This window comes from Acomys minous (genome assembly GCF_964271855.1).
Source record: "Acomys minous genome assembly, chromosome: 12".
In the NCBI taxonomy this organism is placed as follows: Eukaryota; Metazoa; Chordata; class Mammalia; order Rodentia; family Muridae; genus Acomys; species Acomys minous.
The window spans coordinates 77,803,536-77,818,392 of NC_140493.1; the positions used below are offsets into that span (position 1 = coordinate 77,803,536).

At 38.0% G+C, this 14,857-nt stretch overlaps 1 protein-coding gene across 6 annotated transcripts in view; it reads right to left on the minus strand.

Annotated features, from left to right (window-relative positions):
• Window positions 1-14,857, minus strand: part of USP32 (ubiquitin specific peptidase 32) — a 125,185-nt gene that overhangs the window by 39,460 nt on the left and 70,868 nt on the right. For 2 of the 6 annotated variants that reach the window (XM_084750478.1, XM_084750479.1), the window contains exons 13-22: window positions 14,514-14,706; window positions 11,934-12,109; window positions 11,295-11,435; window positions 10,255-10,414; window positions 9,033-9,068; window positions 6,611-6,765; window positions 4,903-4,984; window positions 3,132-3,206; window positions 1,235-1,373; window positions 904-1,009 (exon numbers count right to left, since the gene is read on the minus strand). In XM_084750478.1, coding sequence (XP_084606604.1) covers window positions 904-1,009; window positions 1,235-1,373; window positions 3,132-3,206; window positions 4,903-4,984; window positions 6,611-6,765; window positions 9,033-9,068; window positions 10,255-10,414; window positions 11,295-11,435; window positions 11,934-12,109; window positions 14,514-14,706 — 1,263 coding nt within the window. The remainder of the gene's footprint in view (window positions 1-903; window positions 1,010-1,234; window positions 1,374-3,131; window positions 3,207-4,902; window positions 4,985-6,610; window positions 6,766-9,032; window positions 9,069-10,254; window positions 10,415-11,294; window positions 11,436-11,933; window positions 12,110-14,513; window positions 14,707-14,857) is intronic. The other 4 variants (XM_084750482.1, XM_084750483.1, XM_084750480.1 and 1 more) reach the window with 2 other exon arrangements.

Here is a 14,857-nt window from a genome sequence, read left to right on the forward strand (position 1 = left end):
ACAGACATTTAATTTATATTTATGAATTTGTATTTATAGAAATAGTAAAATGGCAATTGCTCACACTAAAAGATTTCCTAGGCTAACTGGGTATGGTGGCGCACGCCTTTAATCCCAGCACTTGGGAGGCAGAGGCAGGCAGATCTCTTGTGAGTTAGAGGCCAGCCTGATCTACAAAGCGAGTCCAGGACAGGCAAAACTACACAGAGAACCCCTGTCTCGAAAAACCAAAGCCAGAACCAAAACCAAAACTGAAAGAAAAAAACAAAAAAAACACAAGAGTTTCTAGTCTATCTAAATGTTTTCTTCTAGTTCCTATTCTTTTTGTTTGTTTGTTTTTCGAGACAGGGTCTCTCTGTGTAGCCTTGGCTGTCCTGGACTCACTTTGTAGACCAGGCTGACCTCGAACTCACAGAGATCCGCCTGCCTCTGCCTCCTGAGTCCTGAGTGCTGGGATTAAAGGTGTGCGCCACCACGCCCGGCTAATGGTACCTATTCTTGTCTTGTTTCATCTTAGCTTTTACTGTTAGAGGACAAAGAGTGTTTAACTATTAGGATTTACAAACGACCTATCTTAGCATTGCTAGAAACAAATCTACCATGTATAATTAGGTGGCCTATGCTAGCTAAGGAATACCAAAAGGGTTTACCCTTCATACAAGTAAAGCAGTTTGTAAATCTAAACAATGAACAATGTGTCAAAAGGGACTATTTCTTTGGTCTTTTCTTCCTGTTTACTACATGCACAAGGGTATTTTGCATTTACTTGAACACATACAAATATTGGGTATTTGGTTATACTTAGTGTAAGAGTAAACAAATGGCTAAACAGAGAAAATATACAATAAAAGTGACTTTAAAAATTAAGGAATTACATATTTTCATAGTATGTAGTCTGCTTACCCGAAGCTTTAATGGGGCAACATTCTTCTGAGTTCCACTCCAAAGTTCCTGCACCAAATCACCATAGCATTTAGCCATATGGCCTTTCATACCAATGGGATTTGTCCTAGAAGTTTGAGAGGAAAATTTGTTGCCAATGATTTCCCATAATTCATAATCATGTGGGCACAAAAACTACCTATCAAGAGACAGATTGGTCCCTCATCTCATATTTGATAAGGCAATGAAATAACATTTTCTTCTTAAAGTTAAAGGAAGAGGAGACTTAAGCAATACTGAATTCAGATTAAAGCTACAGAAGGTAAACTGCCAGAGGGTTAAAAAAGATTACCTGTTGAGTTCATACAGATGTCTCCCTGAGATAAAGTACTGTGTCAGTGGTTGCGTGTTACTAACACACTGGATGCTTGAGTTCATGAAGCATGTGTTTCCCAGGTTACTCAGACCGGTGGCTCCTTTTTCTGTGGGAACTGCAACAAATAATATGAGACAAAGCCTAACTGTAGCAATATGCTGTGGAATGGCTACTTGTATTCAGTTTAGCTATTCCATTTTTTTCTTTTTTGACAAGGATGTACTGAACATCAGAGTCTGGCCGCTAACTAGAAATCCTCCCACGTTAGCCTTCCATGTACTGGCATTATAGGCATATATTACCACACTGGCTTCTCAACATGATGACTGTAAAATTCTTTCAGTCAGATAAACAATTAATCAGGTCTGTCATGTAAGTTCTCATGGAGTGTCTTTGGCAAGCATGACGAGCCTTGCTCAGTTGTGACCTAGAATGACCAAGTATTGGTTTAACTGTTGTGGTGTTGGCATCTCGTGCTAGGCATGGGAGCACATGCTCAAAATCCAACACTTGGGAGTCGGGAGCAGGAGGATTAGGAGTTCAATATGAGACCCAGTTTAAGACAAGAAGAACACCCAGAGTTAAGCTCTCCAAGGATGTTTTTACGCTGGCTATGCTTGTACACGCCTATGACGCTAGCCCTAGAGAAGATGCACTGGAAAAATCATGTCGTTTAGGCTACATAGTAAAATCTAAGGTCTAAAAAGACAAAGAAACAAACAAACAAAAACGCCAGGTGGAGGTGGTGCACACCTTTAATCACCTGAAAGGCAAAGGTAGGCTGATGTCTGAATTCACGGCCAGCCTGCCCTACCGAGGGAATTTCAGGACAGCCAGAGCTACACAGAGCTACCCTGTTTGAAAAAACCTAAACCAAACTAATCTAACTAACTAACTTAACGAACTAACTAACTTCTTTGAGTGGTGGTCCAGGTAGCTTAGTAGATAAGAGCAGTTGCTGCTCTTCCTGAGGACCTGGTTTGGATTCTCAGAACCCATGTGGACTTTCACAACTGTCTTTAACTCTAGACCCAGAGATCTACTAAGAACCCTGAGGGTACCAGGCATACCTGTGGTGCACAGACATACTTACAATGAAAACATCCATACACATAAAGTAGGAAATTAAGTTTAAATGTTAAAAAATTGTTCTTTGAGAATTTCATATATGTATACAATGTATTTTGGTCATACCAACTCCACCATTTCCCATAAGACACTGTTTTAAAAGAAATCACAAAAAATACGTATGTAAATTGTTTATATATGTACATATGTGTTATTTGGAAACCAGAAGTTGATGTGGGTTTCTTCCTCAATAGCGTCTCTGTTTGACTTTCCGTGACAGGGTCTCCCACTGAACCTGGAGCTAATTGGCTGGGCTGTCTGTCCAGAAATCCCAGTTCTGACTTCCAGTGCTGGGATTCTAAGTGTACACTATAGTGGCTGAATTTTAACATGGGTGCTGGTGATCTGAACTTAGATCCTCTTGTTTGTATGCTAAGCACTTTACCAACTGAGCTACCTTCCCAGCTCTTATTAATTTTTTTGAGACAGGGTCTTACTCTGAGCCCTGGCTGGTCTCTAATTCTGCTTCATCTCAAGAGTTGAGACTACAAAGTGTATCACCACATCTGGTGTATGAATTATTTAATTACAGAGTTAGAAAGAAACCGGAAAAATAACTTGACACAACAAGAACATACAAGAATAGATTAAAACTGTCTCTAAGCCAGATGCGTGGCAAACACCTGTAATCTCAGCTTTCCAGAGGCGAGAGGAGGATCAAGTATTTAAGCACAGCCTAGATGACATAGTGAGAACATCTCCAACTACAACAAAAAAAGCCTGTAAAAATAATATACTGACTTACCTTTATGTCTATCTATTTTGCTACTGTTTGCTATAAAGGACATTTCTTCAGGCCAGCTCATATCTTTGTTGCGAACTGGAAAGACAGATTGGAATGTATTAACTTCTTATCCAAAGAATTTATATTCACTCAGTTATTTTTATTTGTTTGTTTGTTTTTTGAGACAGGGTTTCTCTGTGTAGCCTTGGCTGTCCTGGACTCGCTTTGTAGACCAGGCTGGCTTCAAACTCACAGTGATCCACCAGCCTCTGCTTCTTTTGTGCTGGGATTAAAGGCATGCGCCACCACACTCAGCTTCACTCAGTTTCTATGTTAAAAAAGTTATTGCTAAATCAGAACTTAAAAAAATATATCAAGTATATTTTAGTAACTAGCTCTGAAACCATTCCAACTCTTTTTATATTTTGAGAGTTTCATGTAGCCCAGGCTGGTCTCAAACTTGCTATGTATAGACAAAAGATAACCAGATTCTACTTCCTGAGTGCTGGGATTACAGGTGTACACCACTATAGTTGGTTTTTTTTGGTTTGGGTTTTTTGCTTTTGTTTTTTGTTTTGTTTTTTCAAGACAGGGTTTCTCTGTGTAGCCTTTGGCTATTTTGGACTCGCTTTGTAGACCAGGCTGGCCGAGAACTCACAGTGATCTACCTGCCTCTGCCTCCCCAGTGCTGGGATTAAAGGCATGCACACCTTGCCCAGCTCTATGGTTGGTTTTATGTGGTATAGGAATCAAATTCATGCATACTGGGCAAGCACTCTACTAACTGAGCTACATCCTTAGCCCTTACTCTTTCTTTTTTCCATTGATTTTTCTGTTTTTAGGTTAGTATACAAAGTAATGGATTTTATCATGACATCTTCACATATACATGTTGTTATAGCTAGTTCATTTCTACTCTATTATAGACTTTAAATTCATTTCAAATAATAAGGTATTATTTCAATTACCAATTTGAAGTAAAATTATATTTAACTATCTACAGGAGTAAAGCTTAGATATAGTAAAATTTCCTGAATTTAAAACATCAGAAATATGAAAATCTTATTGAGATAATCCACTAATTTCCTTACATGCAACTAGCAGTCTTTTCATGAGACATGGAAAAGACATCACAATTTCAACAACATGAATGTGCCAATGTGACCACAGAAGTAACACTGTTGGTGAGGGGCCAGTGCTGATGGATAATTTAATCTAAGGTGGGAACTGGGTATATAACTTAGTGGATGCCTCACATGCATGAGGTCCTAGGTTCAATACCCAGTATTTGGGGGGCGGGGAATGTTGGTATCCTCATTCAAACTCAAAGTCGTAGCCTAAAATTTTATGAAACTTTGGAAGCTGTAACTGAATTTACCTGTTGCCACCCACATTTTCCTTCCTTGGTCAGCCTAACGCTACATATAGACAAGCCTTTCTTCCTATGGAACAATCTAGTAGGTAGAAACACACTAAGAGTTCAGTGGGTCTGCTTTAACATAAAGAATATAATGCTAACTATCTTTGGCAAAATTGTAAAATGGGATTCCTAGTGAGTAATTTTTAAAAGTCTTACCCTAAACTAAATTCTAAGCCATCATTTGGGATGCAGAGGCAAGGGGATCAGAGTCAAAGGTCTTCCTCATCTATTCTGTGAAGGTCAAGGTTAGCCGGGGGCTACAAGAGACCCTGTCTCAAAAATACAAAAACAAACACCCACCAAAAACCCGTAACAAAAATAACCCCCCTTATACTCCCCAATCTAATGTAGAAGCACATTTCTATTTTGTACCTTCAATTACCAGGTGCTGCTCATCCTGGATTTTCAAATATTCCAGCCTATGATCCTCGTCATCCAGAAGAGTCAGGTAGTTCTGTAGAGGAGGGAATGTTTTTGTTAACTTGAAAAAAAATACAGTAATAAAAATGAATGATAATTACTATTCCTTTGCACTTATATAATTCATGTTATAGATAATCAGTCTTTCTTTTTTAAAAGAAAATACATATTTTTATTAATAAATAAAATTATTCAACAACAAACATAGGTATTAAACATTCAGTCAAAATAGTTAGAACAGCTATCAGAGATAAAAGAATAATTTGGTTTTTTTTTAAGTTCATATTTTTTTTTATTTTACTAATTCATTCAGATTACAACTAAATTTTTATCCCATCACTTGTATCCTCCCATTTCTCCCTCCCTCCTGCTTTCACCCTATTCCCCTCCCCTAGGTCTGTGACCGAGGGGGACCTCCTCCCCCACTATATGGTCACAGGCTATCAAGTCTCATCTTGGTAGAGTTCCCATCTGAGTCAGTCCCCGCTCCCTACATAACTGTGGAGAATGTCCTGTCCATTGGGTGGATCAGAGTAGGAGTTCGATGTTTACTACTGTATTGTCCTTGGTTAGTGCACTAGTTTGAGCAGAACCCCCTGGGCTGATCCATTCATCATGATGTTCTTCTTGTAATGATAATTAGTCTTTCAAGTCTATAGCTTAGGTGCCCAAGTGAAGGTATGAATGTGTTCTATCAATTTACAAATATTCTCATGTTGTAGAAACAAAATTGCATGTAATTTGTGGAGAGAGTACATAGGTCATCACAGACCTAACCAAAGTTCACTCAGACTACCAAGTGGCAGAGTCAGGATTAATTCCTAACAATGTAACTTTGTAACTTGCAACTAAATTTACCTGTTGCTATCCACATTTTCTTTCCTTGAACTCACAAATTGTGCCCTTAATTCCTATATGACTATGTCTCTCACCTCTCAATGGTGACCATCAAAAGATGTAAGAAAGACTGTACTAGGGAACAGAGATCTGAGGAAAACTATACTTTTGACTCAGTTTCATATACTGGGAGAATCATGCAAGCATTTAATAGCATTGCCTCTGAGGAGAGTGGAAGATAAAGATTAGAGATGGAAATGGAGAATTTTTACTATGAACTTTATATTGCTTGTGTTTTTAATGTATAAGCAACTTCAAAATAAATCTAATAAGAAATCTATTTAGTTAGAAAGAAAGAAAGAAAGGAAGGAAGGAAGGAAGGAAGGAAGGAAGGAAGGAAGGGGCGGGCTAAGTGTTCCATTCCCTGCACCCACACATGGCGCCCAGCCTTCTATAACTGTAGTTCCAGGGCTTCTCCTGGCTTCTATGGGCACCAGGCATGTAGTAGATATACATATAGATCAAATACAACATAAAAATCAAAGAAAAAAAAAACCTACTTGCTGTCACTGTATAATGCAACATGCTCATGCTCATCAACTGCTGCTATGACCTCAGGTAACAAATGTTCATGTGTATATACACAACTCAAAAGCCTAGAGTTCTCACTGATACCTCAGACAAATTCTCATATTTATGAACTCAGGGCTTAACTCTTTTAAACCCAGAGCCTTGTACACACTGGGCAAGTGCTCTGCCACTGGACTACATCCCTAGCATGATTTAACATCAGAAATATTCACGACCCTGAGAAGCTCCTTACCTCACTATTGTATAGCCACAGCCGCATATCTTCCTCCTTTATGCGAAGCCTTTGAGACAGATATTCATGAATTTCCTTGATGGTTTGCATTCTACTAAAACAGCCTGTATAGGCTAACACCCGCTTTAGAGGCGCATTTGGAGAAGGAACATTTCCTATAGTTATAGTAATCATGATAAGGAAAAAAGGAGACATAAAAAACAAACAAACAAACAAATATAAAACATTGGCCTCATTAATGGTGACAATAGTAATTCAGGAAATAATGATGAGAAATAAAAGTATAGCTTTAATAATTTTTAAAATGAAGAATACTATGAAAAACGTGAACATGAATGGGCATGGTGATCCCAGCATGTAATCCCAGGATTGAAAGTTCAGAGTCATCCTCAGCTACGTAAAGGTCAGTCTGAGCTACAAGAGACCCCATCTCAAAAAAGCCAAAGTGGAGGACTGCTTGAGAAAACAGAGACTCAAGTATCTTAAAGCTTCAATTCTGAAAGAACAAAAATAAGAGCACACTGTCATATTTGGATCACAAAAACAGGATCATGCTGAAAAAAACTTATAACAGTATATAGCTGTCCTTAATTTGGTCACCTTCAATAGCAAAATGAAATAAATTTCTACTTAAGAATGGGGAAGGGGCTGGGGATGTAGCTCAAAAGTAAAGCATTTTCTCAGAATGTGCAAAACACCTTTAATCTGCCAGAGGGAGGCAGAGGCAGGTGGATTTTTGTGAGTTTGAGGCCAGCCTGGACTACAAAGGGAGTCCAGGACGGCCAAGGCTACATAGAGAAACCCAATCTCAAAAAACAACGACAAAAGAAAAGAAAAAAAGAAGACATGTGTTTAAACCCAGAACTTGAAAATAAAATGAAGAGTGGGGGTGACTGAAACAGAATGGAATTCGAATTCCACAGTTAACTGAGTTCACTTAATCTAGTTCTTAAAACTCAGAATTACTAATCCCATCACTCTTGGTTACTGAGTAGCTGCATTATATGGTAGCAGTCATACATAAAAGAAATTGGTACAGGTTATACACAGCCAGACAGTATTTTTAAATGAAACCAAGAAACTTTCCTGACTCAACAGCTATTCTGTTGACAAACAGGAAGAAATCATCTACCTGAAGTACTCAAGGTAAGAAACAAAAAGACTGGTGTTAGTTTTCTTTCCAGCTCTTAGAGGAGCTGATCTGAGGACTTTATTATATACATATATGTATATACAGTAAATATACTAAGTCTGGATACAGTTAAAACATGAAAAGTCCAGGCATTATGGAAATCAAAGACAGGATGTAAATATGCTAAATACTAGCCAACTACTTAGTCAAAAATCTAGATAAAAGCTGTAGTTTTTGCCTCTCACAAAACATATTTTTAGTATTTACTTATTAGCTTTCATTTTCTTTTTCTTTCTTTCTTTCTTCCCTCCCCCACCCCCCCGGGACAGGGTTTCTGTGTGTATAGTGTAGCCTTGCCTGTCCTGGACTTGCTTTGTAGACCAGGCTGGACTTGAATTCACAGAGATGCACTTGCCTCTGTCTCCCAAGTGCTGGAATCAAAGGTGTATGCCACCACCACCTGACTATCATTTTCTTTTTCAGCTAAGATAGGCTGAAAAGCCATGTAAGGAATAATTATGTAATCTTATCTCAGTTATCACAGTCATGGAAAGGTTTCCATACTCTTTACTTTGAAAATAATAATAATAAAAAAAAAGATTTATATACGAGTATTCTGTCTTTATGCACACTAGAAAAGGGATTCAGATTCTATTATAGATGGTTGTGAGCCACCATGTGGTTGCTGGGAATTGAACTCAGGACCTCTGGAAGAGCAGGCAGTGCTTGTAAATGCTGAGCCATCTCTCCAGCCCAAAAGGAGTAATTTTTTTAAAACCCTAGTGAATGGAGGTAATAATTGAGTATTGGACCAAAAAGCATATTATGTATAGCAGAACAAAACTCAACCATGATTTTTAAATATGTAGCAAAGCAAATCTTTGTATATTAGCAAGCAAAGAATAACCCTCTAAACAAAAGAACAGATTTCTCTAATATCAGAGGATTAGTTTTAAGATTACAGCAAGAAAGTAATTTTATAAAATTCAAAATGATTAATGATTCATTTCATAATTAGTCAGGAATAAAAATTTCAAATTAAAAATCAAATTTGGAGCATCAGAAATATCCCACTCTAAGGCTCAGAAGCACTAGCAAGCATAGTGCCCCAGCCAATATCCATTGTCCTAGGCCCAAAAAGACAAGACTGGATTTAGAGTCTACACACTTGAGCTCATTAAGCAGGCAGCCACTTATGCATAATGTTTTGCTTTTGAAGAGAATCAGCAAATCAGGAACTTACAGAAGCAGCAAAAATCTAGGATCAGCACAAGAGTTACAAATACTTACTAAAAATGCAACAACGCATCTTGCCTCTCATGTTATCTTTCAAAGAGAATCAAAAAAGACATGCTATGGGTGCCATGAAAGGTATGCTAACATTTCTAATTATCAGAAAATTAAATCAAGAATGTTTCATAAAGCTTCTACTTCACTGTTCCTTAGTTTTGATGCTTTCCCCAAAGGCAAGGTTTGGTTACATAGTAAACATTGTTTTGTTCTAATTGTTACCCAACACTATGTGCAATCACCTTCATATACTATCTGCATGTGGCCTTTTAAAAATATTTTTATTTTATGTGTAGGAAATATTTTACATATGTATATGTGAGAATGTATGTATATGTGTACCTTGTACCTGTGAAAGTTAGAAGAGGTGTCAGATCCCTCAGAACTATAAAGTTAATCATGGTTGCCTAGCCTCCCAAGTGCTGGGATTCAAGGTGTGTGCCACTGTGTGTGTAAGATAGAGATAGACAGACAGACAGACAGACAGACACACACACACACACACACACAGAGAGAGAAGAGAGAGAGAGAGAGAGAGAGATTTTGATAGACTTGGGTTTCCCATAGTTTGCTGAGGCTTGGCATTTTTTCTTTAAGCCACGATATTGGGCTGAGGATGTGAGTAAGTGATAGAGCATATATCTAGAATATACAGGGCCTTGAGTTTAGTATCTACACCGCTACCAAAAAAAGAAAAGAAATAAAAAACAACAAAACAACAAAACCTCTCAAAAACCAAACAAATATATCATTTTGATTTTGAACTATTCCTCTTTGCTCTGTATTATGTCTCTTATAAAACATTCTTACAACATGAGAAATCTTTCTTATTTGTCAAGACAAAACCAACTCAAAAGGGATCACTTCACTAAATTTGAGTGAGGTTGAGAAGACCAGTCAATGGTCAGTCAACTGCAGCTTAGGTATATCGACAATTTATAATGGCTTATCTCCAAAAAAAAAAAAAAAAAAAAGGTAAAATCTATTCTACTTGTTATTTTCACAAGCTTATAAAAGAAAAAAGAAAATAATCCTTCTTAGTTTGCCTCTATCTCCATCCAATCTTGTGCATGACCACAGATATAAGCTCACAAGTGATTTACTGATTCTGTATGAAAGCAGATGGCATATATTAAGCACAGTGGCACCAAACTTTAAGCAATGTGATTTTCAATTTATTTTTAAGGAGATGCATAGCATTCTTGCTGCATTCTTAAATTACCTCTAGGCAAATGCTGAGGAAACATTCTCTGGCTCATCATACCCATATTCACCCAGATGTTAGACTGCTGTGTCCGTGTGGCAGGCTGCTGCCGAAGGAAAAGAAGATAGCGAGGAAATAATTCGAGTTCTGGGATGTCCGTCTTGCTATTCTTGATTACCTATTTTTGTGAAAGATAACAAAAGCAGTGATGACTGTAAAAGAAAGAAAACCCTTGTTTAAGGCTCTATTTAAAAGTTTTATAGATTTTTTTAATCTTATGTATATAATTATTATTTTGTGTGTTTGGGTGTAATCTGTTCGTCACATGGGTACAGCGCACGTACACTCCTTCACACTCATTCAAGAGTGCACTTGCAGGTCTGTAAATAACAACTGAGGAGGAAGGGGCCAAGAGTGGTATTGGGAGGAGCTGAAGGAAGACAAGGGAGTGCAGACAAATAATATAACTGTATTCTAATATCCTCCCCAAACCTTAACTATCATCTAAATACTAACTGAATAAATAAGACATAAAGGAACTTATGAGGTGTTTATTTGTTTGTTTGAGACAGGTTTTCTCTGTGTAGCTTTGGCTGTTCTGGACTTGTTTTGTGGACCAGACTGGCCTCAAACTCACAGCCATCCACCTGCCTCTGCCTCCCTGAGTGCTGGGATTAAGGCATGCACTGCCACGATGCTGGAACCTATATTTTTTGTTTAACTATTTGAAAAAGTTTCAGGTACTCTGATACTATAAAGAACTAAATTGTACGCCGGGCGTGGTGGCGCACACCTTTAATCCCAGCACTCGGGAGGCAGAGGCAGGTGGATCGCTGTGAGTTCGTGGCCAGCCTGGTCTACAAAGTGAGTCCAGGATGGCCAAGGCTACACAGAGAAACCCTGTCTCAAAAAAAAAACAAAAAACAAAAAACAAAACCAAACAACAACAACAACAACAAAAAGAAGTAAATTGTGACTAGGAAACCTGTGGCCTTCATGCACCACACACCACTCATGCTTCTACTACTCCGCATATAAACACTAGTAGCTATACTCACTGGTCTAGGGAGGGCCAGGTTTGCTCCATACCAATGGTAAAGTGCTCTCCACACCGGTTCTGGGACCATTTCATAATCTCTTCCATGGATTAGCTGTGGAGTTCGTTTTAATCGTCCTCCTTCTAGTGTTAATGATGTAGCCTTAGAAAGAATGAAATTTAAGAACTGATACTTAATTTTATACTTTCTTGTACATCAAAAAGCTCTAGCCAGAGAACAAGTGCATGTTACTTCCTCGTTTCATATTGTTGTACTATAAACAAGGTAACTGCTGCTGAACTACATCTCCAGCCCAGAATATGGGATTTTTCTCAGATTTGTGTGTTTTACTTTCCAATGAACTAGTTAAGAAAGGGACTCTGGACTGTGTATAGTGACACATGCATTTACTGCCAGCAATTAGGAGGCAAAGGCAGGCAGATCTCTCTGAGTTTCAGGTAAGCCTGGTCTGCATAGCAAATTCTAGGACAGCCAGGGCTACACTATATTCTCTCTCACAGATATTTTCTATGAGAAAATATCACACCTGTTAACAGGTTAAGCTAGACAAACTATAATGTTTTTCTTTGTGCTAAACCCTCTGGAATTTAATGGCTACTTGGAAGAGAACAATTTGAAAGGTTGATGTCAAACACTTACCTTTACTGGTTCTTGAGTTACTAGTGGCTGGTTATCAATAGCTCCTGGCTTTTGAGGATTAAGGTGCAAAAGGATATTCCCATTGGCTCCTAGCAAACACTGGTTGTTATTGTCAGAAGTATTATGTTGCCTTGCAAAGCATATATCTGCCCCTGGTGTGGCAGAATACAGAAAGCCTATTAAGGAAGGGGGGGGGGGGCAGGGGGAGAAAGAAAGAAAGAAAGGAAAAACAGTAATTAAGCTTCTTATTTCTAATATATATGTATATATATATTTGAAGATATCAACTCTGATGTTGATATATTGTATTAATGCTATTATCCTGGTATGTCACTAAAGTTTTACATTTTGATAATTATATAGAAGATAGGAAAGATAGATGTATTCTTTTCTAGACAAATGACAGTAATAGGATTAGAATAAAAGTTTTCAAAACTAGCCTGGCATTCATATTATATAGAGTAGACTAGCCTTGAATGCAGAGATCCATCTACCCCCTTACTCCCTTTAAAGGGGTTCTTGTGCCACCATACTCAGTGCCTATTTTCTTGTTGCTGTTGTTTTGTTTTTGAAGACAGGGTTTTTCTCTGTAACCCTGGTTGTCCTAGAACTCACTCTGTAGACCAGGCTGGCTTTGACCTCAGAGGGATCTACCTGCCTCTGCCTCCCAAGTGCTGGGATTAAAGGTATGCACTGCCACTGCTACCAGCCAGATAGTGCCTATTTTCTTAATATATCTATTTAAAAAGAAGTCATCATCTTTATAATAGGAAAGCACACAGAGAATAATGACTAGTAATGACAGAGTTTGAACCTGATAGTGTATTTTAAGATATTTCAATTCTTGGGCGGGAGAGATGGCTCAGAGGTTAAGAGCATTGACTGCTCTTCTGGAGGTCCTGAGTTCAAATCCTAGCAACCACATGATGGCTCACAACCATCTATGATGTGATCTGATGCCCTCTTCTGGCCTGCAGGTGTACCCGCAGGCAGAGCACTGTATATATAATAATAAATAAATCTTAAAAAAAAAAGATATTTCAACTCTCATTTATGTTAGTCTTTGGTAAACATTCTAATTATCAACTGCTTTGTAGACTTCTACTTGTAGCACTACTCATCCTGTGGGTGACAATGCTATGTAGTAAAATATACAGAAACTTAGAGTTAGAAATAATCTTCTTTCTTTTGGAAGTGGGCTAAGGCTATTATTTATAGTAGAGCATGAAGTGAACACATCTAATATCCTGGACTCAACTCTCAGCATCAAAGGTGGATAGAGAAGGAAAGGGAGATAGAGAGAAAATATGAGAATGAAATGTGGTATAAAGCAGGTCACAATACTCTAGGACTGCTAATGATTTCTGTAGTGCCAGTTTGGAAAAAGAAACAGCAGACTACACAGAATGAAGGAAAATACTAGCACTGCCAGTTTGCTTATTACTCCCACAGAAAAGGGGGAAATGTCAGAAGAGAAAATAAAGACAGACAGGATATTATTAGCAATTAAGAGAGATTATTCCCAATCACTTGAATCACAGTGGTACCAAATTATCTTCCTGATAAGCACAGAACCATTAAGTTTCAGATAAGTAGAAATGACAGAAAGGAATTAAGTAAAGTATTATTAATCTGTGGTATTTTAACAAAATAAACCCCAAAATTCTGGACTGAGGTTTTGAGCCAGTCTGATGTAAGGACCTGAATCCAATGAAGGCATATTTATGGCTAGTCTTCTGGAAATGACTAATTTTATTTTCTTAAAAGCTGTTTTAAGCCGGGTGGTGGTAGCACACACCTTTAATCCCAGCACTTGAGAGGTAGAGGTAGGCGGATCTCTGTGAGTTCGAGACCAGCCTGGTCTACAAAGTGAGTCCAAGACAGCCAGGGCCACACATGCAAACTCTGTCTTGAAAAACCAAAAAACAAAACAACAACAACAAAAAACAAAACAAACAGAAAAAAAAACCCAAACAACAACAACAAAAAGCTGTTTTCACTAGACTGAATTTATTAGCAAAGTAGATTAAATAGCAATATGGCTAGGCTACTGAAAAGTTAAAAAGACTTTCTTTTTTTTCTTTTTAAGTTTATTTATTATTTACACAGTATTCTACCCACATGTGTGCCTGCTTACCACAAGAAGGCACCAGATCTCATACAGATGGTTGTGAGACACCATGTGGTTACTGGGAATTGAACTTGGAACCTTTGGAAGAGCAGATGGTGCTCTTGACCTCTAGGCCATCTTCCCAGCCCTAAAAGACTTTCATATTGAGAAATTGTAAGTTTCCTGACAAAGCTGTAATAACTTCCAAGAAATTTATAATTCAAAGCGTATCTCTTTGCATTGAAGACTGATACCAACACTCTAAGTACAAAAGTAGACTCAGCTAAGAATAATTATGAGTATGGTGTGGTTTATGTCTGTGATAATCCCAGTACTTAGAAAGTAAAGGCAGGGGTTTCAGAAGCTCAAAGTCCTCCTAAGGTACAGAGCAATTTGAAGGTTAGTTCGAGTTACATAAGAACCTGTGTCAAGAACATTACTAAGCTCCATGGGAGCCAAACTATATTTACCACTGCCTGTAGACTCGGAGGCTTCAGATGCAGAAGAAATATTGTCTGAGTATTTCTCTTCTGTGGAATTCACATAGCTGAAGTTGTTACTGATTCTATCTTCACCCTGCTCCATAGGCTGTACAGCTGCTCCAAATGAAAATTTTCCTCCATTTAGAACAGATGATGGCTCAATTACAACAGGGTTGGCATCCTAAAACCACAGAGAAGAAGCCAAATTTAATAATCTGGCAAGTACATAGTTATTAAAGAAAAAAAATTGAAATGTATTCTCTTGTATTTTATATGTATAGGTGTTTTGCCTCCATGTGTCTGTGCTTGGTGCTGTTGAGCTAGAGGAAGGT